This window comes from Nannospalax galili, unplaced genomic scaffold, assembly GCF_000622305.1.
Source record: "Nannospalax galili isolate Female #2095 unplaced genomic scaffold, S.galili_v1.0 scaffold188, whole genome shotgun sequence".
NCBI lineage: Eukaryota > Metazoa > Chordata > Mammalia > Rodentia > Spalacidae > Nannospalax > Nannospalax galili.
The window spans coordinates 1630678-1656879 of NW_008360325.1; the positions used below are offsets into that span (position 1 = coordinate 1630678).

At 47.3% G+C, this 26202-nt stretch overlaps 1 protein-coding gene across 5 annotated transcripts in view; it reads right to left on the reverse strand.

Moving 5' to 3' along the window:
* Window positions 1-3585: 3585 nt before the first annotated feature.
* Tecpr2 (tectonin beta-propeller repeat containing 2) overlaps window positions 3586-26202 on the reverse strand; it is a 108351-nt gene continuing 85734 nt past the window's right edge. For 4 of the 5 annotated variants that reach the window (XM_029559909.1, XM_008825589.3, XM_029559908.1 and 1 more), the window contains 4 exons: window positions 20145-20293; window positions 6701-6842; window positions 6021-6170; window positions 3586-5703 (listed from right to left, as the gene is read on the reverse strand). In XM_029559909.1, the coding sequence (XP_029415769.1) occupies window positions 5549-5703; window positions 6021-6170; window positions 6701-6842; window positions 20145-20293 (596 nt within the window). In that variant the 3' untranslated portion in view covers window positions 3586-5548. Of the gene's footprint in view, window positions 5704-6020; window positions 6171-6700; window positions 6843-19032; window positions 19173-20144; window positions 20294-26202 lie in introns of those variants that run through there. The other variant, XR_003848200.1, reaches the window with a different exon arrangement.

Consider the following 26202-nt stretch of genomic DNA (forward strand, 5'->3'; position numbering starts at 1 on the left):
GTTGGCCTCCATTGTCCATGACTCTTTCAGCACAATTGTTCTAAGCCCCATAGCAACAAACTCTGAGCACACAATGGCTCTTCCAGCCCAAAGTTCCAAACACTTCCACAGTCCTCCCCAAAAACACCAAGGTCAGTCTGTCACAGCAATGCCCTACTTCTGGTACCAATTTCTGTCCTAGTTTGTTTCTTCATTACTGTGACAAAACACTCTGACCACTACCAACTTGGGGAGGAAAGGGTTTATTCAGCTTACATCTCCCAGGTCGCAGTTCATCAAGGAGCTCAAGGTAAGAACTCAGGGCAGGAACCTGGAGGCAGGAGCTGGAACACAGGCCATAGAGGAACAATGCTTACTGGCTTGCTCCCTTGGCCCCAGCTCAGCCTGCTTTCTTATGCAACACAGGCCCACCTGCCCAGGGGTGGCACCACCCACAGTGGACTGAGCCCTCCCACATCACTCATTGAGAAGATGCCCTTCAGACAATGGCCACAGGCCAGTCCAATAGAGGCAATTCCCCAATTGAGGCTCCCTCAACCCAGGTGTGTCAAGTGCACACTAAAGCTATCCAGCACAGATAGGGTTTCACTATGTAGCCCTGGCTGGTCTGGAACTTGCTATGGTAGACCAGGCTGGCCTCAAACTCAGACCCACCTGCCTCTGCCTCCCGAGTGCTTGGACTAAAGGCATGCACCACCACACCCAGCGATATCTTAATTTTTTAGTTAAAATTCTTTTTAATATTTTCCTACCACAATTTGGTTCTTTTGGTTTTTTTTTGAAACAGTTTCCCTGTAGACCCAGCTGGCCTGGAACTCATATGTAAACAGTCTGGCCTCCATCTCATAGAGATCTGTCTGCCTCTGCCTCCCAAGTGCTGGAATTAAAGGTATGTGGCATTACACGTGGCACAATTTAGTATTTTTTAAAATTTTTTTATTTAATTTTTATTTTATGTGTATGCGTGTATTGCCTGCATGTAGGTAAGTGCACCCGAGTCCAGCAATGCCTGCAGAGGTCAGAAGAGGCTGTTGGATCCCCTGGGACTGGAGTTAGACAGTTGTTAGCTTTCTTGTAGGTGCTGGGATTCAAACTTGGGTCTTCTGCAAGAACAACCAGTGTTCTTAACTGCTGAGCCATCTCTCCAGCCCAGTTTTTAAAATTTTTTTATTTTCATGTGTATACGTGTATTGCTTGTATGTAGGTAAGTGCACCCGTGTTGTGCAATGCCCGCGGAGGTCAGAAGTGGTCAGATCCCCTGGGACTGGAGTTACAGACCGCTGTTAGCTGCTATGTGGGTGCTGGGATTCAAACCCGGGTCTTCTGCAAGAACCAGTGTTCTTAACCACTGAGCCATCTCTCCAGCCTACAATTTATTTTGGTCTTTTTGAGACAGGGTCTCCCTGGAGTCCCAGCTGGCCTGGAACTCTATGTAGACCAGGCTGGCCTTGAACTCACAGAAATCCGCCTGCCTCTGCCTCCGGAGTGCTGGGATTAAAGGCGAGTGCTGCCGTGCCTGGCTCAATTTAGTATTTTTTTAAGATTACTGCACTATAGGCATTCTCTGGTAGTTCAAAGCACTTTGTGAATAGTATTGGTAAAACACTTTTGGTGTTTTGTGGTATCTGACTCAAATAGTGATACTGTAAAGGTAAGAAGAGTACTGAATTTCTAAAATGTAAATTTTATTTAGTTTTTAAATAAATAATACATTTACATAGTTCACCATTCAAAAGATAAAAAAGACAGAGGCTTGGAAACAATCATTGGCCAGCTGCTTGTCCTAGGGGAGAGCTTGTCTCCTTTTGCCCCTCTAGGCCCCTGCTGCAGAGTGAGTTACCCTCCACTGCTTCCCTCTTATCGGGTAAAAACAGTTGTAGTGTCACCCCAAAGACTCTCTCACCACCCTGTTCCCTGTGGCACTCCACAGTGCGCCCTGCTGGCACGTGCTGATGGCTGGCACTGTTCGGTGGTGGTAAGGGCACAGGCTCAAGTTCGCAGACAGCGGCCCCTCCCACCCTGCTTCATTTGTTCTTCATAGTCATGCTGGGACTCGAACCCAGGGACTCCTGCATGCAAGGCATATGTTCTAGCGGGGCACTACATGCCCCAGACCTAGTTCTGTTCTTGAGGGCACATTTTTCAGAACTGTTTGCAGTGTGAGGCTTTCAGACCAAGGACTTCCATTGCTTTCCCAGTGGCCTGTGCTTTTGGAGATTCCCTGTGCCCTACTGGTGTTGGGAACGCCTTTGTGAGGTGCCTCTTCACCCCTTTGCCCACCTTTGTGTCCTGTGTTCCTGCTGGTTCGGATGAGTTCTTGCAGTGAGCACTCAGGATCAGGGTCACACTAGTTCTACCCATTCCCCTCCCTGTTTATTTTTTTATTTAAGTTTCTTGAGACAGGGTCCTACGTGTACTCAGGCTGGCTAGGAACTATATGGCCCAGGTTAGCTGGGAACTCACAGCAATCCGGCCTCAGTTTCTTAAGTGCTGGGATTATAGATACAATGTGAAACTCTGTAGGGTTTTTGGTTTTCTGTGATGCTAGGTCTGCTGTGAGCCATGTCCCCAGCTTTACATAGTCTGACTTACAGACTACAGTTTGAAGAAACTATGTCTCAGAATGGATTTTCTCCTGTGATTTCTCCATCTCTTGAATTCTGAGGGCCCTGGCCTTCCAGAAGACAAAGGTGGGTTCTCCCTGTTGCAGTGGAAGAAGCCATGGCATGGCTGCTAGCTCTCCGCTGGCCCACTTCTGAGGTGCTTGTGGAATGCTGCAGTGCTGGCTGTAGGGATGCCTTGACTGCAAGGTGAGGGCCTTCCACAGTCTGGGGTATACCTGACATGCCGGCCCTTGCTGGGGCTCCTAACCTGCCTCCACTTGTGGCAACTCTCAGCTGTTGATGAGGTGGCATCAGCTGGCACAAGTCTGCAGCTCTGCCAACTTGGGTTCCTGATCCAGTTACTGTGTGACTGTGAGCAAGTTACTCAACCTCTCTGCGTATCATGGGACTAACCATACTGCCCCTGGGCTCTAGAGAGGGACATGAAGCTCACAGACTGAGCAGTTATCATGGGTGCTTGTGGGCACTATTATAATTTTAAGATTTGTCTCTCCAAAAGAGAAATGTCCCAGTGGGGATTCTGAAAATGAGCTATGCCAGTGGATTTCTTTATGAAGACTAATATGTCTTAATGGGACATGGTGGTGCACACCTGTAATCCCAGCACCTGGGAAGCTGGGGCAAGAGGATCAGGAGCTCAAGGCTGGCTTTGGCTACATAGTGAGCTGGAGGTCAGGCTGGGGTCCACCAGACTTTCTCAAAACAAGACTCATGTCTTGGGACAGCCCTTATTCTGCCTCCATCAGGCCTTCTCCCAGGGCTGCCAGGGTGTGTCTGGCTCAGGAGTGGCCAATGCCTATCAAACCAACTGGGCAGGTGGGTGCCTATTTCAACACCAGCCAGGGCCCAAGACTAGGTGGTAGTGCTCTGCTGCAGTGGCCGGCTGGTAGGCTGTCCCTGCAGGCCAGCAGGTGTGTCTGCTGCAGGTCCTCTCCCAGCTCAAGCATCAGGGCCGTCAGAGTTGGAAAAAAGTCTAGTTTATTGCATGATCTCAAAGCACAACTAAAAACTAAAACTGGAAAGAAAAATGGTACAAAGCACTGAAGTTAAAGTAGTTTAAGAGTATTCACTTGAGTTTAATTGCACTATAGTCCCATGGGCTTAGGGGAGCACTGCCATCTTAAGGAGCTAGGCAAGGCACAGCATTCACAGAAGAGGACAGCTTGGCCGGGGCTGCCTCTGCTGTCACTGAATTCCTACAAAAAGGGTTCTATAAAATCAAGTGAGATCAGGGGTCTCAAAGTTTTGTCCTCATCGAGAACCTGGAAGGCTCGCTCTTCATCACGACTAGGGCCCTTCACCTGGCACCAAGGAGCTCTGACATACATACCTGGTAGAAAATGGGCATCGAGTAACAGCCTGGGCAAGGTGGGCATAAAAAAAACAGCCAATCTAGAGCAGTGGCATGAACCTCCTTCAGGGGAGGGCAGCAGATTCGGAAGGACGCAGTGGGCAGCTTGTCCTGAAGTTCAGATGCCTGAGGGAAGAGTGCCACTGTCCCCAGGGGCCACTGTGGGGCTACCACACCTGTGGGTGGCAGGCACTGCTTTCTACCTGCTGGGGTGTCAACACTATGCCCCCTGAAAATGCTGCCCTGTGGGCTGAGGACATGCTGGGGGATGGCCACCCTCACGAGGCTACAGCCAAGAGAGGGTGGGCTAAGGATAAACCACTGGAAGGAACAGAAGACCTTCTGCTAGTTTCAGAAGATACATTTATCTTCTGAATTTGTGAGATTTGATTTCAAATGAGGTATCTTACTCAGGTTTGTAATACAACAAACAAAAAAGGCAATAATCAGATTCGTCTTCTGAGGATGTACCCAGCTTTAGGATGCTCACCAGCACACTAGTCAAATGTCATTCCAAAGATGTCTCTAGGTTATCTGGCATGGGTCAGCCCTGGTATCCAACTAACACCGCGGAGCTGGGTTGCATAGACCACATGGGCACCTCTGTGTTCTGTCTGTACCTACTGGCCATTATGTTGGCGGAGGTGTATGTTCTAGGAGTTGGGCAACTAACCTGAACATGGACAAGGTAAGGTGGGTGTGTCTGTGTGTGTTCACCCCGCACAGTTAGGTGGGTGTGTCTGTGTGTGTTCACCCCGCACAGTTAGGTGGGTGTGTCTGTGTTCACCCCGCACAGTTAGGTGGGTGTGTCTGTGTGTGTTCACCCCGCACAGTTAGGTGGGTGTGTCTATGTGTGTTCACCCCGCACAGTTAGGTGGGTGTGTCTGTATGTGTTCACCCCGCACAGTTAGGTGGGTGTGTCTGTGTTCACCCCGCACAGTTAGGTGGGTGTGTTTGTGTGTGTTCACCCCGCACAGTTAGTGCCCCCATCACAGATGAGCAAAGTTTTCCTTGCTGGAATGTCTGGCATGGAATATGCACATGGCCTGTACCTCTCACAGAGAAATGGGGCCCCTGTGATGGAGTCTACACTGTCACCAAGCACATCCCACACCTGCAGAGCTCTGACCTGCAGTTGTTGGGCCCGGGGCTCCGATGTGGGCTCACGTGGGTGCCTTGCTACCTTTGCTGGCCTCAGTTCTATCCCTAGCTCCTGGCTGTGACTCAGGTGCCTATGGCGGTTGCTGTGTCATCTCATACAATAGGACCTGGAGCTGCCCAGTGAGAACTTACCGCAGCACTCGGATAACCAGTGCATGCGACTGAGCAGGAGCCACATTCCCACTCAGAGGTGACCTTGGCAAGATGTCAAAGGTGCTGCTGTTACTGTGGCAGCTCTGGGCCTGTGGCTGAGGCTCTGAGTTCTGGAATGAGACGGAAACAAATACGGATGAAAGTAAGTGTGGGGTGTTCAGCCCAGTTGATGAGGCATATCCACAAGTGAGTCAGCTGGAAACAGTATTGTCCATCAGGGCCACGGCTTTCTCCTTCTGACTGGCTGCCCAAGGCTCCTTCAGATGACCTCCCACTCGTCCTCCAGGTCCTCGGGGTGGGAGGTGGCCACCTGGTTATTCTTCTGGGTGCTGTGTGAGTGGCTGAATGTCTTTGTCAGCCGTTGGAGGAGGTAGCCAGGGGGGCCCACTGCCCATAGTTCATCTGATGAGGTCACTGCAAGGACAATAGCCAGTCACAACCCTGTTAACCATACAGTTCAGGACAAAAGCACAGGCTAGCCTGAAACTCAGAACACTCTGCTACCTGCCTTGGCCTCCAAAGTGCTGGAATTACAAGGGTAAGCAGCCGTATCAGGCAGTTTGCTCAGTGCACAGCAGCACTCTGTCCCAGTCAGGAGACTTGCAGAGCCTGTGTCGGGATCCCTCCCGCAGGTGGGCCTTGCCCTCAGCTCTGGCTGTAGGGGATGGAGCTGAGCAGGAGCAGCCTCTTCTAGAGTTCCCTCCCATCGGCCCCCAGGCCCCAGCACCTGCCTGTGACACATGACGCGCTTCCGGGAATCTTCTTCCAGTAGTCCCCAGCAGGATTTTTGTCTGTGACACCATATCGGCGGGCAAGGTCACCATTTGGACAGCGTGCCCACACAGTCCTGGTGCTCAGTGTCAGCTGACAGGCCTGCAACCCTGTGGGCAAATGGTATCTGCTCAGCTCCAGAGCACACAGGACAAAGTATCACTCCCCAAGATTCTCTCTCTAGACATTGTACTGGCCACCAGGGCTTCCTGTGGTAACAGTGCCCTGTGTTGTACCATGCTGGGCACCAAGGGAAACGATGCCCTGGCAGGGTTAGCCCAGCCATGAGAGCCTGAGGCTTCACAGCAGGGTCTGGGCAGTGGGAAAGCTACTATCCCATAAACACCCCAGTAAGCTGACCTGCCCACTCCCAGCAAAGAGGACTCTTTACAGCTTTGCCTGGCTCGTGCTTTAGAACATCTTGGACCCAACAGAACACCCAGGACTAGCATGTGGCTAGTCCACTGGCTGGATGACAGGCTACTTTACAGACAATGGGCCTGGGGGTTCTCAGGTCAAAACAGCCCCTTGTGATTTCAATGCTTGGCTTGCCTGGCACCGTGGGCTGTGGCCATAAACATGATAGCTGAAAACTGGGGCTGTGTGGGGGTCAATGAAGTGCCTGTTGGCTTGTCCCTACCTGGTACGTGCTCCCAGTCTGTCCCCACAGGCATCTCCTCACTGATTCCAGTTCGCACGTGCACATTCCACCTGCTGTCGAGCGCCCACAGCATCTGGTCATTAGGGCTGGAATGGACACTGACCAAGGTGACCCCGGCAGGCTAGAAACAGGAAGGTTATTCCTCAGAGGAGGAGGAAGTGACAAGTGGAAGGACGAGAGGCTCGGACTGGGCGCCCACCAGGGACTACAGAAGAACGCAGCCTGACAGCCTTGGGGAGCCGGCGTGAGCAGGAGGGGTGAGGCAGGTGCAGCCTCTTGGCAGCTCTGCCCCTGGCATGCAGCCTTACAGGGAGGAAAGACACTCACGATTATCCTCAGAATGTCAACACGTCAGACTGTGTGACGGCCCACTAGACAACCAGCCAAGACTTCAGAAGCCTAGGTGGCCTGGCTAAGGGAGGGAGTTAACAGAAGAAACGGAAGGCCAGGCCTGGATGGCAGAGGACAGCAGAGAAAGGCAATGCTGATGTCCAAGCCTAGCTGATGTGTCAAGTGGGTGCCACATGGAGAGGAAATGATACCCTGTAGACCGCCTACATGCAACCTGCCCTGGCCATCCTCACATACACCAAGGGGCACACGGGCAGCCTCCAGCTGGCCAGGTTCACCTTGGGCCAGAGTCCCGTCTTAGCTCCAGCAGTTCCCGTCTGTGCCTTTGCTTCAGGTGACATTTCCCACGTGGGACACGGGAGATGGGAGCAAGGAAAGCCAGCAGGAGCCAGATCTCAGGTAGGCACCAGGCTGGCTGCCCGCCCTGCCCCTTGGCAGCCCTTGGCCACACTCAGTGTGTCCTGCCATGTTGTCAACATTTTGTTTTAGGTTTTGTTTTTTGAGACAGGGTCTCTCTGTAGCCCCAGCTAGCTTGGACCTCACCATGTAGACCAGGCTCATAGAGGTTTGCCTGCCTTGGCCTCCCGAGTACTGGGACTACCACACCCAGCTGTGTTGTCAACTTTTAACAGACAAGAGTAAATCTTCCCAGTGTCTTGTTTGCTGCCCCAGGGCTGGTCACCCCCAGCTGGACCAACTCTCTGTGCTTTAGAGGGCAGAGCTGCCTGGGGTCCAGGTGAATAGCTGAAGCTGTCCCCTGGGCTGACACTTCCTTCCTGAGTTCAGCTGGTTCCTGGTTCCTGTTCCTGCTGCTCTCAGGGCCCCGCTTTCCTGGGTTCTGGCCAGTGGCATCTTCACTCGCAGCTGTTCTGTACCTCACAGAGAGTTCATCATGACGCGTGCTTCGAGCCACACTTTACCCACAGTGAGCTCCTATCACGATGCTGACATCACACCTCTGCTGGCTCCAGCTGCCATGCTCTTGGGACAGGGCACCCTGGGTGGAGTCACCTGTCCCTGTGCATTCACACGTACTCACCACCTGCTGTACTTCTCAGCCACTGGCTGTTCTCGGTTGGGGCTTCCCATTGCTGAGTGAATGAACGGGGGCATCAAGGCCCCTGCATAGAAGGAACCTTCCTGTGAGGGCGGAGGGGGAATAGGAGAAGGAGGGGCAAGGCAACTGTGATGTATGGGTGTGGATGAGCAAAGGATGTCAGAGTCGGGGTTGTGGGTGAGCAGTGAGCAGGATGCCACAGGACTCTGTCTCACCCTTGAGTGTTACAGGGAGCATAAAACAGAGGCACACCAGAAACCAAGTCACCTTCAAAGGTCAACCCCTAGGCCAGTAAGATCAAAGGGTACATAATGCCACAGATGGCCCCTGCCTACTTTAGCTCTGTAACTAATCTACTTGGACTACCACAGGGCCACATAGCCTGGGCTTACTGCCCACTCCCACTTTTGGGGTGCTGGTTGTACCCAAATGAGATGCCTTGGGGTATCCCCTCTGAGCATATGTTTAATCTGCAGTCTGCCTGTCTCCACCCCCATGGACCTGGGGTCCCAAGGTACAGATTCTCGGGAAGGCTGTTCTGGGTCAAGACCCTGATCCTACGAAGTGTGACGGGCACAAGGGAAGGGAGGGAAGAGGCTGGCCCACTCTGTAACTGAGCAGAGCAGGGAAGATGGGTTGTTTGCCCCCACAGCAGAGGCAGGGGAAGGGGCACTGGGCCCAGCCTGCCTCCACACACCCTGAGTATTGGCTATGCAACAAGCCATGAATGTGTGACTCTACAATTATAAAACTGTCAATTGAATAAAGAAGTAAGCAGCTAAAATTTTGGCTCAGTCGCCTTTGAAACTTCATACAAATAATAAAAAGAATGAAGAATACAATTTGTAACGCAGAATTAATAAAGAGTTTTAGAATAATGGCTGGTGGGGCTAGAGAGATGGCTCAGCAGTTAAGAGCACTGGCTGCTCTTGCAGAGGACCCAGGTTTGGATCCCAGCATCCACATGTCAGCTAACAACTGTCCGAAACTCCAGTTCAAGAGGAATCTGATGCCCTCTTCTGACCTACACAAGCACCACACAACATACATGCAGGAAACACACTCATACAAAAAAAAAAATAATAGTTAAAAAAAAAAAAAAAGGATAGCCGGGCATGGTAGTGTACACCTATAACCCCAGCACTCGCGACGCAGAGGCAGGTGGATCTCTGTGAGTTCAAGTCCAGCCTGGTCTATATAGTGAGTTTCAGGACAGCTACAGGGAGACCCTGTCTCAAAAAGATAAAAAAAAAACAAAAACAAAACCAAACAACCCAAAAAACAAAACAAAAGGATAGTGGCTGGTGAGATGTGGCACATGCTATACCGCCAAGCCTGATAGCCTGAGTTCAGTCCCAGGACCCAGACAGTGCAAGGAGAGAGCCAACACCTGCAAGCTGTCTTCTGACCTCCACGTGTGTGTGGTGACATGTGCCCCCTTCCACCAGATAAATGTGATAAAAAAAAACAACTTAGAAAGAGTCAATAATAATATAGAAACATTAAAACCTTATGCATCGACTTGGAAAGCTGAGAGAGAAGTACATCCATCTGCGCACACATATACGTAAGTGTCATTTACTGAGAGATTACAAAAGGTTACAGGGGGCAGGGCTAGAGAGGTGATGCAGAGGTTACGAGCATCTGCTGTTCTTCCAGAGGACCAGGTTCAATTCCCAGCACCCACATGGCAGCTCTGTTGCTGTCTTCCAGCCCTTGTGGGCACTGCACACATACCATAGGCATACAGGTAATCCAAACACTTGTACAAATAACAATAAATAAATCTGAAAACAAAACCAAATGAAAAACCAAAAGGCTACAGGATAGAGGTGGGGAGGAGCCAGGTCCCCATTCAGGAGTGATTTAATAACAGCCACCAACACCTGAGATGTTTGTAGATCAGAAGGGATGCTGGTGGCTGAGGTCCTTTAAAGGAAGACAGGTGGCATAATGTGGTCCCATGTTCTCTAATGACAACCTCAGGGTCGTCACTCATTATTGGGGACAACTCAGGCCATTATTTCTTCTCCCGATTCCCTCCCTCTGTCATCAGGGGAGGAGATGACAACTGGGACTATTATTTGCTCATGCTCCAGTCCCGGTCACTGTGCCTTGGGCTCCATAGTGAGACCCTGTTTGAACAAGAACCAAAACAAAGAAACAACACCCTCCAGAGATGTTACTACCAGGAGACAAAAGACTTCTCAGAAATTGGAAATGTGTTCATAGGGATGGTAATAGGAGAGCTGGAAGTTGAGGATGTCTTCTAGAAAGGTGAATAAAGCATAAAGACACAAAAAGCAGGGGATGAGGAGACAGTTCAGTTGGTAAAGTGCTTGCTGTACAAGCATTAGAACTTGAGTTTGAGGGGCTGGAGAGATGGCTCAGCGGTTAAGAGCACTGGCTGTTCTTACAGAGAACTGGGGTTTGATTCCCAGCACCCATATGGTGGCTAACAACCACCTTAATTCCAATTCCAAGGGATCTGATGCCCTCTTCTGACCCCCACGGGCACTGCATGACACAGGTGCACTTATATGCATGCAGACAATAAATCCATACACATAAAATAAAAATAATAAATAAAGTTGGGCATGGTAGTACACACCTTTAATCCCAGCACTTGGGAGGTAGAAGCAGGTGGATCTCTGTGAGTTCAAGTCCAGCCTGGTCTACATACTGAGTTCTAGGTCAGCTGGGGTTACAGGGAGACCCTATCTTTAAAAGACCAGAAAAAGGGGCTGGAGAGATGGCTCAGTGGTTAAGAACACTGGCTGTTCTTGCAGAAGACCCAGGTTTGAATCCCAGCACCTACATGGCAGCTAACAACTGTCTATAACTCTAGTTCCAGGGGATCTGACAGCCTCTTCTGACCTCCTCGGGGATTGCACAACAGGGTACACTTTCATACATGCAGGCATAACACTCATACACATTAAAAAAAAAAAAAAAGAACTTGAGTTTGATCCCCAGCACACATGTACAAAGCCAGATGTGGTGGTCCTGGGTGGCCTCATTTGGGTACTAGCAGGACCTCCGTGCTGAGAGAGCTATCATGGTTTGAACATGAACTACCCACCCAGAGGAGTCATGTGAAGTCTTAGTCCCCAGCTGGTAGAGCCTGGGCTACATCAAAACTTGTCTCAAAACACTAAAAAAACAGGTGTGGGGAAATGTAGAAGGCCCAGTGAGTACAGTGCTTGCTCTACCTGATTCCCAGAACCCATGTAAAAGCTGGGCATGGCCACATGCATCTGTAACCCCAGGGCTGGGGCATAATAGAATCAAGCAGATCCCAAGGGTTTACTGCCAGCCAATCTAGCTTAAGTGCTGAGTTCCAGGTCTAGTGAGAGACAGTGTCTCAAAAGAAAAAAAATGTAGAGGGCTATGGAGGGACACCTGATGTAGACCTCTGGCTTCCACATTTGCATATACAGGCAAGTGTATCTACATGTTCACATACACTCATCTCTGTCTGTCTCTTTCTTGCACACACAGATGTGCACACACATGCAAAGCAGGATAAAAATCTAATCACAAAAATTTCAAAACAAACAAAAAGCTACAACAGAGAATATAAAAACTAAAATAACCCTAACCAAGGATGTGAAAGAACTCTATAATGAAAACTTTAAAAGGCGTGGTGGCACACATCTTTAATCCCAGCACTCCAGAGGCAGAGGCAGGTGGATCTCTGTGAGTTCAAGGCCAGCCTGGTCTATACAGTGAATTCCAGGACAGCTGGAGCTACAGGGAAAAAGACCAAATAAAAAACAAAACAAAAAAACCCCAAAACAAAACCAACCAACCAACCAGCCAACCAAACACTTGAGAAAGAAAGAGGTACAAGACAGAAGATGGGAAGACGCCCTGTACCATGGATTGGCACAGTGAATACAGGGCCACAAAACCTTGATAGCAGTGCATTTAACATGGTATTCTGTGCTCTCTTTTTTTGTCCTGTCTTCTGAGACTTCCCTGTAGCCCCAGCTGGCCTTGAACTCACAGAGATCTGCCTGCCTCTACGTCAAGCACTGGGATTATAGGCGTGCGCTACCACGCCCAGTTTACCACAGTATTTTAAATGTTCTATCTATTTGCCAGCTGTACCAACCTTGGTGTTCCCCAGTTCTCTCTGCCAGGCAATGTCTTTGGTCTAGGTAGAGCAAAGGACCCTGGATGGTCAACAATGGTCAACACAGGAGGACATGGCTGGGGACAGGCAGCTCAGCAAGCAAGTGAGGAGGATGGATTAGGAAGGCTCACAGCCTCCTCAGTGTGGCCTCAAGGGCAGCAGGAGGGTCCTGCTGAAAGAAGAGATGGGGTCAAGTGCCTGAGACTCTCCTCTTAATCAGCCCCACATAGCCCACAGTGCTCTGAAAGAACACACCATCATTTATGCCGGCTTTAAGAGGTACCCTGAATATTGGCAGAAAATTCTGCAAACTCTAATCCTGAAAGCTGCTAAATACCACTAAAAATATTTCCTCCTGGTCCTCCCAATGTTAGAAAGTCTGAAAACCGACTCACTTGTTTTGAGTACTTTGGTGAAACTTCACCTCAAACCACTGCAGGTCGGGGCTTTACCAGCGAATAGGAAACAGAGGAACTGCTGCCAGTGTAAGAGGGTTTCTGTGGCTTCTACCTCTGCACCTCGTTCATATACCCTGTGGCCTCCCTCTGTGGCTTCCACTCTGCTCAGCTGCAATGTCTCATGTGTGACACGGGGCTTGAGCAGAACAGATGACATCAAGGACACAGGCAATTTACAGTCTGGCACAAGCACTACACACTTCTTAAAACTCAACAACAAACTGCTTTGACTTTTTGATCCTTTTACTGAATCTTTAACTTTCCTCTTACTCCTGAACTCATTTTTTCAAAGCTATTTTTGGAAAGATTCCTATAGGCTTTGCTCTAAACTATCACCTGTCAGTGGGGTCAGTGAGCTCAAGACGTGCGTCACAGCCTCCCTCCTGGCTCCTGCAATCAGTGTTCCAACATAGGCCTTGGACTCCAAAGTCACAGGAGAGAGACAATCCAGATGTAACACATCTGTGTTGGCATCGAAGCTCTGTTATCTATAATGATAAAGCTTCAGGCAACTTTCTGAACCTCTTTGAACTGAAGGTTTCTCCTCTAAGGAAGCCCAGTGTGATCCTGCACACCTGTAATCCCAATTCTTGGGAAGCTGAGACAGAAAGATCACGGCAAGGTCAAGGTCAGCCTTGGCTACATAGCAAGACTCTGTTGTAACCAAACAATAAAAAGCTAGGCATGCTGGCATGTAACTATGATCCTAGCACTCAGGAGGCAGAGGCAAGAAGATCAGGAGTTCAAACCTATCTTTGGTGGCTATATAGTGAGTTTGAGATCAACCTGTCCCATATTGAGCTCCTGTCTTAAAAAGTCAACCAAGCCAGGCATGGTGGCACACCCCTTTAGTCCCAGCACTCGGGAAGCAGAGGCAGGCAGATCTCTGAATTTGAGGCCAATCGGGTCTACACAGTAAGTTCCAGGACAGCTGGGGCTAGAGGGGACCCTGCCTCAAAAAAGACCAAAAAAAGGTGCTGTAGAGATGGCTCAGTGATTAAGAACACTGGCTATTTTTTGCAAAAGAGCTGGGTTTGAATCCCAGCATCCACGTGGCAACTAACAACTGTCCATTACTCCAGTTCCAGGGGATCCAACGTCCTTTTCTGACTTCATGGGTATTGCACGACACACACTTATATACATGCAAGCAATACACACGTATACATTAAAAAAAAAAGTCAATCATGAACCAAACAACCAAACAAATAAATAAAAAAGGGAGGAGAGGAGGAATGGCTGCTTCCTGGGTAGCCATGATGGAGGAAAGATGTGCTTAAAGCATTCAGGCTGGTACAAAGGGAGTCTACAATACTCTACCATCATCTCTGACCCCGGCAGATGACACAGTCAGTCCCAGGGCTCTGGAAAGATCACCCGCGGTCTTGGCAGGGCACCAGGAAGAGAGGTCCTGATATGGGCTCTGCTTCACATGAGGGTTATGATGCTAGACAGGTGCTGAACTGTCTAAACAAAGCCACTTCCTTGTAAAGTAGAAAGAACTTCCTCTGGCTTCTACTTTCTGGGGCAAAAACAGGATTAAGGGCAGGCAATTCTTGGAAAAGTACAGTGTAAAAGACTATGTGCCGTCAGGCACGGTGGCGCACGACTTTAATCCCAGCACTCGGGAGGCAGAGGCAGGCGGATCTCTGTGAGTTCAAGGCCAGCCTGGTCTCCATAGCGAATCCAGGCCAGCTAGGGCTACAGGGAGACCCTGTCTCAAAAAGACCAAAGAAAAAAACAACAACAAAAAACCCTTAATCTCTACCACTTCCCCCAGGAGCTGATCTGAACAGCACTGGTATCTGCAAATGCCATAGCAAAGTGAAGTTCTTCTACGGCACACTAAGCTAAGCTAACCAATGAGAACACGTGGCTCTATTCAGCAGAGCTGCTCTAAAGAGTTAAGGTCTAACAGCCCACTTGGCAAGCACTACTTTATTCAGAGCACAGCTTTGAGGCTCTTTCATGTGACTTTCTCCTATTCAGGCCACTTTCCTGGGCAAAGCTGTTGATCACTACAATCAGTAGAGCACTTGCAATCACTCCAATTAAAGCTTCCTAAAGGTTCTTGTAGAATCTGGATGGAGACAGAACAGGAATATGTGGCCTGACAGTCCTCACTGGAACCACACTGGCAGGCACCCATATGCCTGTGTTGTCTGCCTTCCCCACCACTGGGCTGCAGAAAGGTCCCACATGGCCGAAGCCATGTCTGCTGGGGAAAGGTACATGCTCCAACCCCTCAGCAATGTTCTGTGCTACAACACAATCTCAAATCTAGCTCTTCACTTACCTTGACATGGCTCTGTGCCAAGGCCCTACAACTAACTCTCCAGTCCAGGGCTGTCATGTCTTCTACAGATACAAAATTGCACCCACTAGAGCTTGGCACTATCAGAGGAATATCAATATGAAGCAAAGCTCTGTTCACAAGAATGTGGGGAAAGAAATAATAAGGATTAGAGTAGAAACAGATAAAATGTAGAAAAAGAAAAATGAACAAAATCAAAGATGATATTTTGAAAAGATCAACAAAGTTGACAAAACCTTAAGGGGGAAGAAGAGGACTGGGGAGACGGCTTAGTGGGTAAAGCCCTCGTGCATCAAACAGCATCAAACATGAGGACCCGAGGATGGACCCCAAACCCACAGAAAGTTAGGTGTGGTAGTGTGTCTGCAATCCCAGCTCTTCCACAGTGAGAGAGAAGTGGAAACGGGAGAATCCCTGAATACCCTCAGGCCAGCTGGCCTTAAGTACATACACAGTGAGCAACGAGGGACCCTATCTCAAACAAGGTAGGAGGCAAGGCTGCCACCTGAAATTGTTCTCTGGCCTCTGCATGTGTATGTGCGATGTGCACGCCTATACTCATACACACTAATGCACACACACAAAGAAAGAAAGATAAAAAGGAGGTTCAAAGGATTGAAATCAGAAATAAAAGAGGACATTGCCACTGACCTTACAGAAATAAAAGGATCATGAGGATACCACATGGCACTGGATGCCAATAAGTTAAACAACATGATGAGATGAACAAATTACTGAAAAGGCAGAAACTGCTCAAACTGAATCAAGGAAACTGGACCAGACATAACAAGTCAAAAGAGTGACCCAGTAATTCAAACAACAACAGGACTGGAGACATGACTCATTGTGTAAAACTGTGTGCTCTGTAAGCCTGACGACCTGAGTTTGACTGTTGGAACCATGGTGGCAGAGCACAAGCTCCCCAGAGATGTTCTCTGATTTCCACACGCCCACTGTGGCACACACATGCACAATCCCTCTCTCCGCCCCCCTCAAGACACACACACACACACACACACTAACAGTAATAAATGAAACAAAAATTGAAAACAACAGAAACTTTTCATAAAGACAAGGCTGGCTGGAGAAACGGCTCAGCAGTTAGGAGTGCTTTCTGCTCTTCCAGAGGACCTGAGTTTGGATCCCAGCACCCACACTGAGCAGCTTACAATTGCCTATACCTCCAAATCCAGGGGATCCAATGTTCTTTGGCCTCCAAGGGCACCCATACATACATGGTATATACCACACAGACACACACATATACACAAAAATAAAAGTAAAAATCTTAAAAACAAAAGTCCAGGTCAACAAAATAACACTGATAAACTCTGGGTCTAGAGAGCTGGCTCAGCGGTTAAGAGCACTGACTGCTTTTTCAGAGGACGGGGATTCAGTTCCCAGCACCCACATGGCAGCTAACAACCATCTATAACTCCAGTTCCAGGGGAATCCTACGCCCTCTTTTGACCTCCATGAACATTACACAACATGGGTGCACTTACATACATGCAGGCAATACATTCGTACACATAAAATAAAAATAATAAAAATTGCAGGGCGTGATAGCGCATACCTGTAGTCCTAGCACTTGGGAGGCAGAGGCAGGCGGATCTCTGTGAGTTCAAGGCCAGCCTGGTCTACATAGTGAGTTCCAGGACAGCTGGGGCTACAGAGAGACCCTGTTTCAAAAAGACTAAAACAAAACAAAACAAAACAAAACAAAAACCCACTGATAAATTCTAACAAATGCTTAAAAATTAACACTGATTCTTCACAAAATCCTTTTCAAAAAGGAGTGTTTCATATGGACACAATCCTCAATAGTACTAGCAAGCCATACCACAATGTACATAAAAATATCCACAACATGTCCACACAGGACTGTAAGTCATGATAGAGGAAGACTTATCCCATGAATGAAAAGTGTTGTTCAATACGTGTTAATTGGACTAGTTTTGCCGCTGTGACAAAATGAGAAACCACTTAAAAGGAGGAGAGAGCCAAATGTGGGGCACACGCCTGTAAATCTCAGCACTGGGAGGCAAAGGAAGATGTGCTGTGAGTCTGAGGCCAGCCTAGTTTAGAGTTCCAAGTCAGTTAGTGAGATCCTTCTCAAGCAAGCAAGCAAGCAAGCAAGCAAAAAAACAAACCCCACTTCACACGTACTAGGGTAAAGAGTCAGGAAGAAAATGCTTTCGGTGAGAAAGGAGAGGAAGCTGCAGGAGACAGGCAGCACTTGCTGCTTACAACAGGGGACATCCTACAGAACCAAGAGATGACCTGGCAGCTCTACTACAGGGCTTGGTCCATGGAGCTGACAATGTGTCTCCAGAGACCTGCACACAAATGCTCGTAGTAGCCTTATTCACAGTAGCCAGAAAGCTGCAATAACCCAGATGCCCCAACCAAGGAATGAATGAACTGTGAATCTACTTTGATGGAATGTTTTTCAGTCATAAAAATGAAGAACAGATAAATGCTAAAACATGGATGAATTCTGAACACGTCTGACAAAAAGGCTACATGTGTGGCTGGAGAGACAGCCCACTGGTTAAGAGCCCATGCTGCTTGCTTCTCCAGAGGACCTAAGTTTGGAACCCAGCACACCCATCAGATGGCTCACAACCCTCTGTAACTTCAGCTCTAGGAAATCTGATGCCCTCTTCTGGCCTCCATGGGCATCACATTCACATACACAAACCCATACACAGACACATATATACATATAATTAAAAGTAAAAATAAAAATCTAGGGACTAGAGAGATGGTTTGGTGGTTAAAAGCATTTGTTGCTCTTGCAGTGGACCTGGGTTCAGATTCTAGCACCCACAGGGCAGCTCACAAGTCTGTAACTCCAACTTCAGGGGATCTGACACCCTCTTCTGGGTCTATGGTCCCCTATACCCAGATGGCATACACATGCATATATACACATATAAAAATAAATCTTTAGAAAAAAATTAGAAGTCTTTTAAAAGGACACATAATTTAGTGTGATTCCTTTCATATACCATCTACAAAACAGGGAAATATGGAAACAGAAAATGATCAGTGGCTGATAGGTTGAGTGACCTGAGGCTTCTAGGAGCAAAGGGTGACAGTTAATTGGTAAAGAACTTGCTTCTGGCTGGGCATGGTTGTGCAGGCCTTTGGGAGGCACTTGGGAGGCAGAGACACAGATGGGTCTCTGTGAATTCAAGGCCAGTCAGTCTACATAATAAGAGCCACTATCAGAAAGTTTGCTCTTGGAGGATGAAAGTGTTCTAGATGTGGACAGTGGTAACGTTGTTTAGTGAATATACTAAAAACCACTGAGCTGTATAGGGTAGAAGGGAAAATTACGGTATGTGGACTGTAAGTTTTTCTTCTTTTTGGTTCCTTGGCACAAGGCACCACTTAACTCAGGCTGGCTTTGAACTCACGACCTTGAAACTACTGATCCTTTTACCTCTATCTCCTCTAATGCTGGGATCACCATACTTGGTTTTTTGTGGGGTTTTTTTTTGTGTGTTTTTTTTTTTTTTGAGACTAAATCTCATTTAAGATGCCATATTGGTCCTAATCTCACTCTATAGCCCAGGAAGGCCTTGAATTTGAGATCCTCCTGCCTCAGCCACCTAAGTAGTTGTGGTTACAAGCTTACACTAACTACCAGGCATAGCTAAATTATAGCTCTTAAAATAAAATCTTAAAATTTACTAATTTTACTTTATGTGTATGAATGTTTTGCCTGCATGTATGTAAGTGTACTTATGTCATGCAATGCTGATGGAGGTCAGAAGAGGGCATTGTATCCCCTGGAACTGGTGCTCTCAACCGCTAAGCCATCTCTCCAGTCCCCACTTGTAGCTCTTAAATAATATAAAGTAATTAGTAGAAGAAGAAAAGGAATGTATTGGCGGTGATGCCAAAGGAATCCACCTGGGTGCAGGCAACAGAGATTTCAAGAGCAATAATGGGACTAACGGAAAGTCGGCTAGTTCTCCTTACCTCTACTGGCAGTGCCGAACGAGCTCAGAAATAAGCACTCCTCTGCTGGGGACTGTTCCTACCACTCTGCTGCTGGCGTGCTGCCCAGTGCAGAGGAGCTGCAGAGCATATGCTGGAGTTCATCCAGTTTAATCTTGTGTCTGCAGAGGACACCAGAATGTGGACAACCAGGAACACAGGTGTTTGAGGCAGGGTCTCTGTGGAGCCACAGCTGGCCTGGCGCTCACTATGGACAGGAGGGCCTCAATCTCGCAGATCTCAGAGATCCTCCTGCCTCTGGGTGCCACCATGCCTGGCTTACCCAGACTCTTGATTCCTTCCCACTTCCACTGAGGCTGTCCCCTTCCTGCCCCTCTACTCCTTCTACATAAAGCAACTTCATGTCTTTTCCAACAAAGTCATAAAGCAGAGATTAGAAGTCTGAGCAAACTCTTGAAAAGTCACATCCCCTAACGTAGGGTTTAATAGAAATACAGTTACGACAAGAATAAAGCCTATTAGGTTTTCAGGAAGAGCTAACAAAAACCTTTCAGAACACACCGTAAACAGAAATACCAGAGTAGGGGAGGGCAAAGAGGACACAGATCTTGGGGTAGGCGGTGCTGGGATTGAATCCCCGCAACATGCAAGGCAAGTACTCTACTAGCCCAAGAAACAAAAATTCTTAAAGCTAGGAAAGGCACCCACAAAACACTGATAAAGGGCTGTGTCTGTATTGGCTCAATGAAGAGTGCTTGCCTGGCTTTTGTGACACCCTAGATTCAACCCCTGGAACTGCCAAAGAAAACAACAAACTGATAAAAGATATCTCTATGGCAACATTTTACGCAAATTTTCTTCTTTGTATTTCTGGGTAATGTTTGATTTTTAAAAAAATAATGTGCACTTGGTGAAAAGACTAAAAACCCCTTTTAAAGGAAAAAAGCTTGCACTGGCTCAGATAATGCTGTAATGTGTTCAGTTCTAAACTCCATAGATAGCAAATTCCAAGCTGTCGTGTCAGTGATGGAGGAGTACTGACTGGACATGTCTCTCTGTGCACACCCTGGGAGGCCTGAGCGGCCTCTGCCTTCCTAAGAAGTATACTTTCCTTTCCAGAGTGCTTCACTTACCTGGACAGGTGGATCAATCATGATCCAGGCTGGAAGCATCAGACTAGGGTTCAGAGGCTGGGTTCCAACACGGAAGTAAACCCCACCCCTGGAATCACAGGCCCAGATATGTTGATTTCCACAAGCCAAGCTGGTTAATTTGATGGCTCCTGTAGTGAAACAGGAAACACACACTGTAATTACTTTTGTGAAGTGACTAACCTTTCATTTAGTGTGTGAACTTTGATTTTACACTTCAGAAGACAACAGGAGGCTGCATCTGCAGCTCTATGCTGTGTGTGATCTGGTCTTGTCTCCCTGTCAGGTGCGGGGACTTGGCTTGCCTGCCAGGTGTAGGCTGCTGCAAAGTGGCCATGATACCATAGGCACAGTACCTGAGCTACCAAACACTGAGACACAAATCTTCATGTGAGTCCCCTTGTCCACCTCATCCAACAAGGGAATACTGCTAGTGGACTCTGCAGCGAGACGGGCTCCTATTTACCAAAATTAAGATTAAATCTCCCGAAGAGTTTTCATTTTATTTTGTATTTCTCTTTGTTAATTAAACTAGTTGCTAACTGTAAGAGGAAAGGAAGTGGAGGGGTCAAAATGAAAAGAAACCGGGCTGGGGTGTGGCTTAGTGGTAGAGGGCTTGACAAGAGCTTCTCAAAAAAAGAAAAGAAATTACATCAGTGATGGTTGGGCTGGTAAAAAGTGCTGCAGTCAGGTCACGATAGAGCCACTGCAGGACAGGCTCAAAACAAAGTCTTTCACACTCTGATTTCAAACCTCACAACAACACAGTCATTATCCAGTTCACACAGGAGACTGCAGGACTTAGCCAAGAGATAGGCCAGAAGGGGACCAAGTAGAAGTAAAGAGGAAAAGCAGGCTTGAACTCAGGTCAGCTACCTCTGACCTCTGGAGCTTTATAAACAGCAAATGCACAGAGGTTAAGGGTTCAAGCACAGTTTTGACAAATTAATCTAACAAGACAACCCATGCCCTATCAAAAAAAAGAATATTTTGTCATCCCACAAAGTCTCTTCCTGCCAATGGCCTCAGGGCTGAGGTGAAGGTCTCATGCATCCAAGGCTGATCTCAAACTTGCTATATAGCCAAAGATGACTGCTGGACTGACTTCTACCACTAGAGCTTAGCTCAGTCTTTCCTGGGGGCTCGCATGAGCAAAATTAAAGTACACATGCTACAATATGAACCAGCAACCACCGCCAGTCTCTCTCTGTTGCCAAGAATTATTCCACTGTAGGCAAGTATCAGTTCTGCATTCCTGTATTCACATGGGCATTTGGGTCATGTCTAAGCTTTGTTATAACCATTCTTTTTTTTTTTTTTTTTTTTTTTTTTTTTAAAAAAAAAAAAAAAAAAAAAAAAAGAGGACGATACCAGCTAGCCTAGCACTCACTGTGTAGACCAGGCTGGCCTTAAACTCACAGAGATCCGCCTGCCTCTGCCTCCCGAGTGCTGGGATTAAAGGCGTGTGCCACGACACCCAGCTATTATAACCATTCTTGCAGAAGGTGTTTTGGTTGTGTGTATGTGTGTGTAAATCGGCACACCCATAGTCCCAGCACTTAAGAGGCTAAAGCAGCAGGATCATGTTGGGAGCCATCCTGGGCTACACAGTGAGACCCTGGTCTCAAAATGGGAAAGAGCAGAAACATTCATTGCTTTCTAGGATAAAAGCCTAAATAGAGGTGCTGGGGCATAAGTTAGATATCTCATGTCTAATTTTTTTTTTTATAGTAAGTATTCCCTTGTTCTAAACCTGCTGATTTCTTTGATTCTAAGATTAACTGTATTTTTTTCTTCCTTGATGACTTAGCAAGAAGTTAAGATAGACTCCCCAGAATTCTGACATTACACATAATAAGTCACAATAAAGTGCCTTCTTCAGTAACAGTAGGAAAAGCTGAGAACCAGATTCTTTTTTTAAAAAATATTTTATTATTTTTATGTTTATGAATGTATTGCCTGCATGTATGTGAATGCACCTATGTTATGCAATGCCTCGGAGGTCAGAAGAAGGCTTTGGATTCCCCTAGAACTGGAGTTAAGTATGGTTTGTAGTTGCCATGTGGGTGTTGGGAATCAAACCTGGGTCCTTTCCAATAGAAGTCAATGCTCTTAACCGCTGAGCCATCTCTCCAGCCTCAGAGAACCAGATTCTAACTACAAGACAATCTTGCATGAGTCTCCCAACCGCCTGTTTAGAACTTGAGGCAGCAGCTAAAAATGCTCATAGTCACAGGGGACGGGTGCATACTGGGCTGGCCTCTCAGAGTGAGCAGCCAATGAAAACACTGCCAGTAGGGTGGGAGTTCATACATCAAGGTGAGCCCACTCTCAGAACAAATAAAGCCTGCCAGAACACACTTCACTGTACAGTCTCAATTCAAAAACAAAGTAAGCTGAGGACTTACTTTCCTGCAGCTTTTACATCTGTTCCACAGGGGGTGTGGCAGTGCCTCCTCACTCCCCAAAGTCTCTCTGGCTCTCTCACATTTCTCCAGAGTTAGCAGCTGTGACTGTTTCTAGTGGGCAAAAGAGATCTGCCCCTTCTGACTATACTACCAGAGCCAGCACGGTCTTCTTGGCTCTTCCACACTATATGAATAAGAAGCACCTGATCAGTGTATGCCACCCAAGTGTCCTAGGGGAGGAGGGAGCTGTTCACTGTGCATAGCTGCTGATGCCTGGGACTTGTGACTAAAGGGGAACTTAGACTGATGCTCCCCATTTTATGTTTCATCAAAGAGAAGAGTAATTATCTGATTCACCAAACTCAACACTTTCTCTTAAAAACTATTTAAAAGGGGCTAGAGAGATGACTCAGCGGTTAAGAACACTGGTTGTTCTTGTAGAAGACCGGGGTTTGAATCCCAGCACCCACATGGCAGCTAACAACTGTCTGTAACTCCAGTTCCAGGGGATCCGACAACCTCTTCTGTCCTCCCTCGGGCATTGCACGATATGGGTGCACTTACATACATGCAGTCAATACATGAATACACATAAAATGAAAAATAAATAAAACTTTTTAAAAAGTTAAAAAAAACTAAAATTTTTTGATTTATTTATATTTTATGCGTATGCGTGTACTGCCTGCATGTAAGTGTACCACAGGCATGCAATGCACACAGAAGTCAGAAGATGGCATGGGATCTGATTCCCTGAAACTGGAGTTATCGACAGTTGTGAGCTGCCATGTGGGTGCTGAAAATCAAACCTGGGTCCTCTGTACAAATAGTTCTTGAACCACTAAGCCATCTCTCCAGTCCCTAAAACTGTTTTCTTAGATGGGGGACTGTCTCACTGTATAGCACAGCCTATCCTCAAACTTGCAACCCTTCTACCTCAGTTCTGAGTGCCAGAATTATAGGCATGTAACACCACATCCACTGTAGGGTCTCTAAAATATGCAGCTTAGAACAGACAGTAGCATTTGTTTGTTGTTTTGCAAATTATAAAATATTTCCCTACATAAATAAATTATTGCATGACATAATCCCATTTGTTACCTAAAGGAACAAACTGACATAATATTTCATCATTACATGCTGTGACCAGATGAATTAAACTACAAACTGCATTAGTTTGCTAAACAGTCCAATGCCTGACGTGATATGTATTTAGGAATAATGAGAAATGAAATGTTATAAAGATCTTAAATATCTGCTACATGATGCACAACTCTTCCAAAATCCAGGACTGTAATAAATCACTGCAGAACTCCATGTTCTGTTTCTTTAATGGCTGCTCAGCAGACAGCCATTTAATGTAAGCCTCTTAATTTAATCTGTCTTGTTCAGTTTTGAGACACGGTCTGTGTGGCCTAGGCTTATCTTGAACTGGTGATCCTTGAGCCTCAGTCTCCTGACCTACAGGTGAAGGCTACTGTGTTTGGCTTTAATTTAATCACAAAGCAGCAATAAACTTGGTGATCTGTATTTGTAATGGTGGAAAGGAGATAGTTCTAGAAGAAAGTCCAGGTCTGGGCTCACAATCTATAATCTTTTTTGTTTGTTTGTTTGGTTTTTTGAGACCCTGTAGCCCCAGCTTGCCTGGAACTTGCTATGTAACCAGACCAGGTTGGTCTTAATCTCATAGAGATCCGCCTGCCTCTGCCTCCAGAGCGCTGGGATGAAAGGTATGTGCCACTAAACCCAGCCCTGCAATCATTTTAAAAAATATTTATTATTTTTATTTTATATGTATGAATGTATTGCCTGCATGTAGTAAGAGCACCTGTGCCATGCAATGCCTGTGGTCAGAAGAGGACACTGGATCCCCTGGAACTGGAATTATCAGACAGTTGTTAGCCACCACAAGGGTGATGGGAACTGAACCCAGTCCTCTGCAAGAGCAGCCAGTGCTCTTAACAGCTGAGCCCTCTCTCCAGTCCCCCTACAATCATTTTAAAAACAGTATTTTTTTTTAATTAAAAAAAAATTGCCGGGCATGGTGGTGCATGCCTTTAATCCCAGCACTTGGGAGGCAGAGGCTGGTGGATCTCTGTGAGTTCAAGGCCAGCCTGGTCTACATAGTGAGTTCCAGGGCAGCTGGGGCTACAGGGAGACCCTGTCTCAAAAAGACCAAAAAAAAAATGTTATTTATTATTTTAATTTTATGTGTATGTGTGTATTGCCTGCATGTAGGTAAGTGCACCCATGTCATGTAATGACCGTGGAGGTCAGAAGAGGCTGTCAGATCCCCTGGGACTGGAGTTACAGACAGTTGTTAGCTGCCATGTGGGTCCTGGGACTCAAACCTGGGTCTTCTGCAAGAACAACCAGTGTTCTTAACCACTAAGCCATCTCTCCATCCCCTAAAAACAGTGTATATCAGGCTCTTATTATTTATTGGGTTGCACTTCCAGAGGACTTGGGTTCAGTCCCTAGCACCCACATGGCTACTAACAACCATCTGTAACTCCAGTTCTGGAGGATCTGATGTCCTCTTCTGACCTCCATGGGCACTGCACAACATGAGTGCATTTACATACATGCAGGTAAAACACTCATACACATAAAAAGAAAAAGAAAAAAGAAAAAAAAGGCAGTGCTTCAAAATATAATGTTGATGGTGCAAGCGAAGTGGTCTGGTGCACATCCTAGCAGCCTGAGGGTCCAAGAGGGATATGTTCCTGAGATAGCTCACATTTAGACAGGAGGCTTGCTGGGTCCATTGGGTAGGGGGTCCTATTGGTGGGATGACTATATGGAGAGGCTGATGCTGGGGAAACAGCTCACTCCCAGGCAGAATGAGCATGGACTTCCCCTTGTCTTTGAGGTTGAGGAGTGGGGAGAACACACACCAGTCCTGGCCTTTCTCAGGGCACTAGCGGCCTCCCATCATGGTCTGGTGGGGACTACTAGAGAAAGGCTCAGGGCCAGAGGAAAGGTCTCCCAGGCCAGGAAGCAGGGCTCAACTGGCACTAGTGTCCAGGCCACAGCTAGCTTAGCCTTGTCTGCTCAGTCACTGCCAATAACTGGGCTGGCAACTGCCCTGGAAAGCTGGGTGACTAGTAGGTATGAAAGACAGGGTGTGAAGCCCAAGGCATAAGTAATCACAGTTCCTTTGGAAGTCCCTAACTGAGGCACACAGCTCATTCCACAGCAGACTGGGTTATGTTCAGGGCCTTATCTCTTCCTAGCAGCTTGCAAAAACCCCACTGCCAATAACCACTGGCCTGGCCCAGGCCTGCTGGGGTAAAACTTACTTTATGGGGATGGTGGTGTATACATATCAATGCAACAAGTACTCCTCCTCCTCTTCTAACCCCCCAACCCCCACTTCATACATGTGGTTGAGTTCTTCTACATTAAACACTCATTCAAGTCCATGAAATACTGGTTGCCAGTGCATAACAAAGGAAGTGTTTCCCAGATAGTATTCCTTGGAGTTTAAAAGTTCACTTTGGGGGCTTGGGAGATGGCTCAGCAGTTAAGAACACTGAATGTTCTTGCAGAAGACCCGGGTTTGAATCCCAGCACCCACATGGCAGCTAACAACTGTCCGTAACTCCAGTCCCAGGGGATCTGTCAGCCTCTTC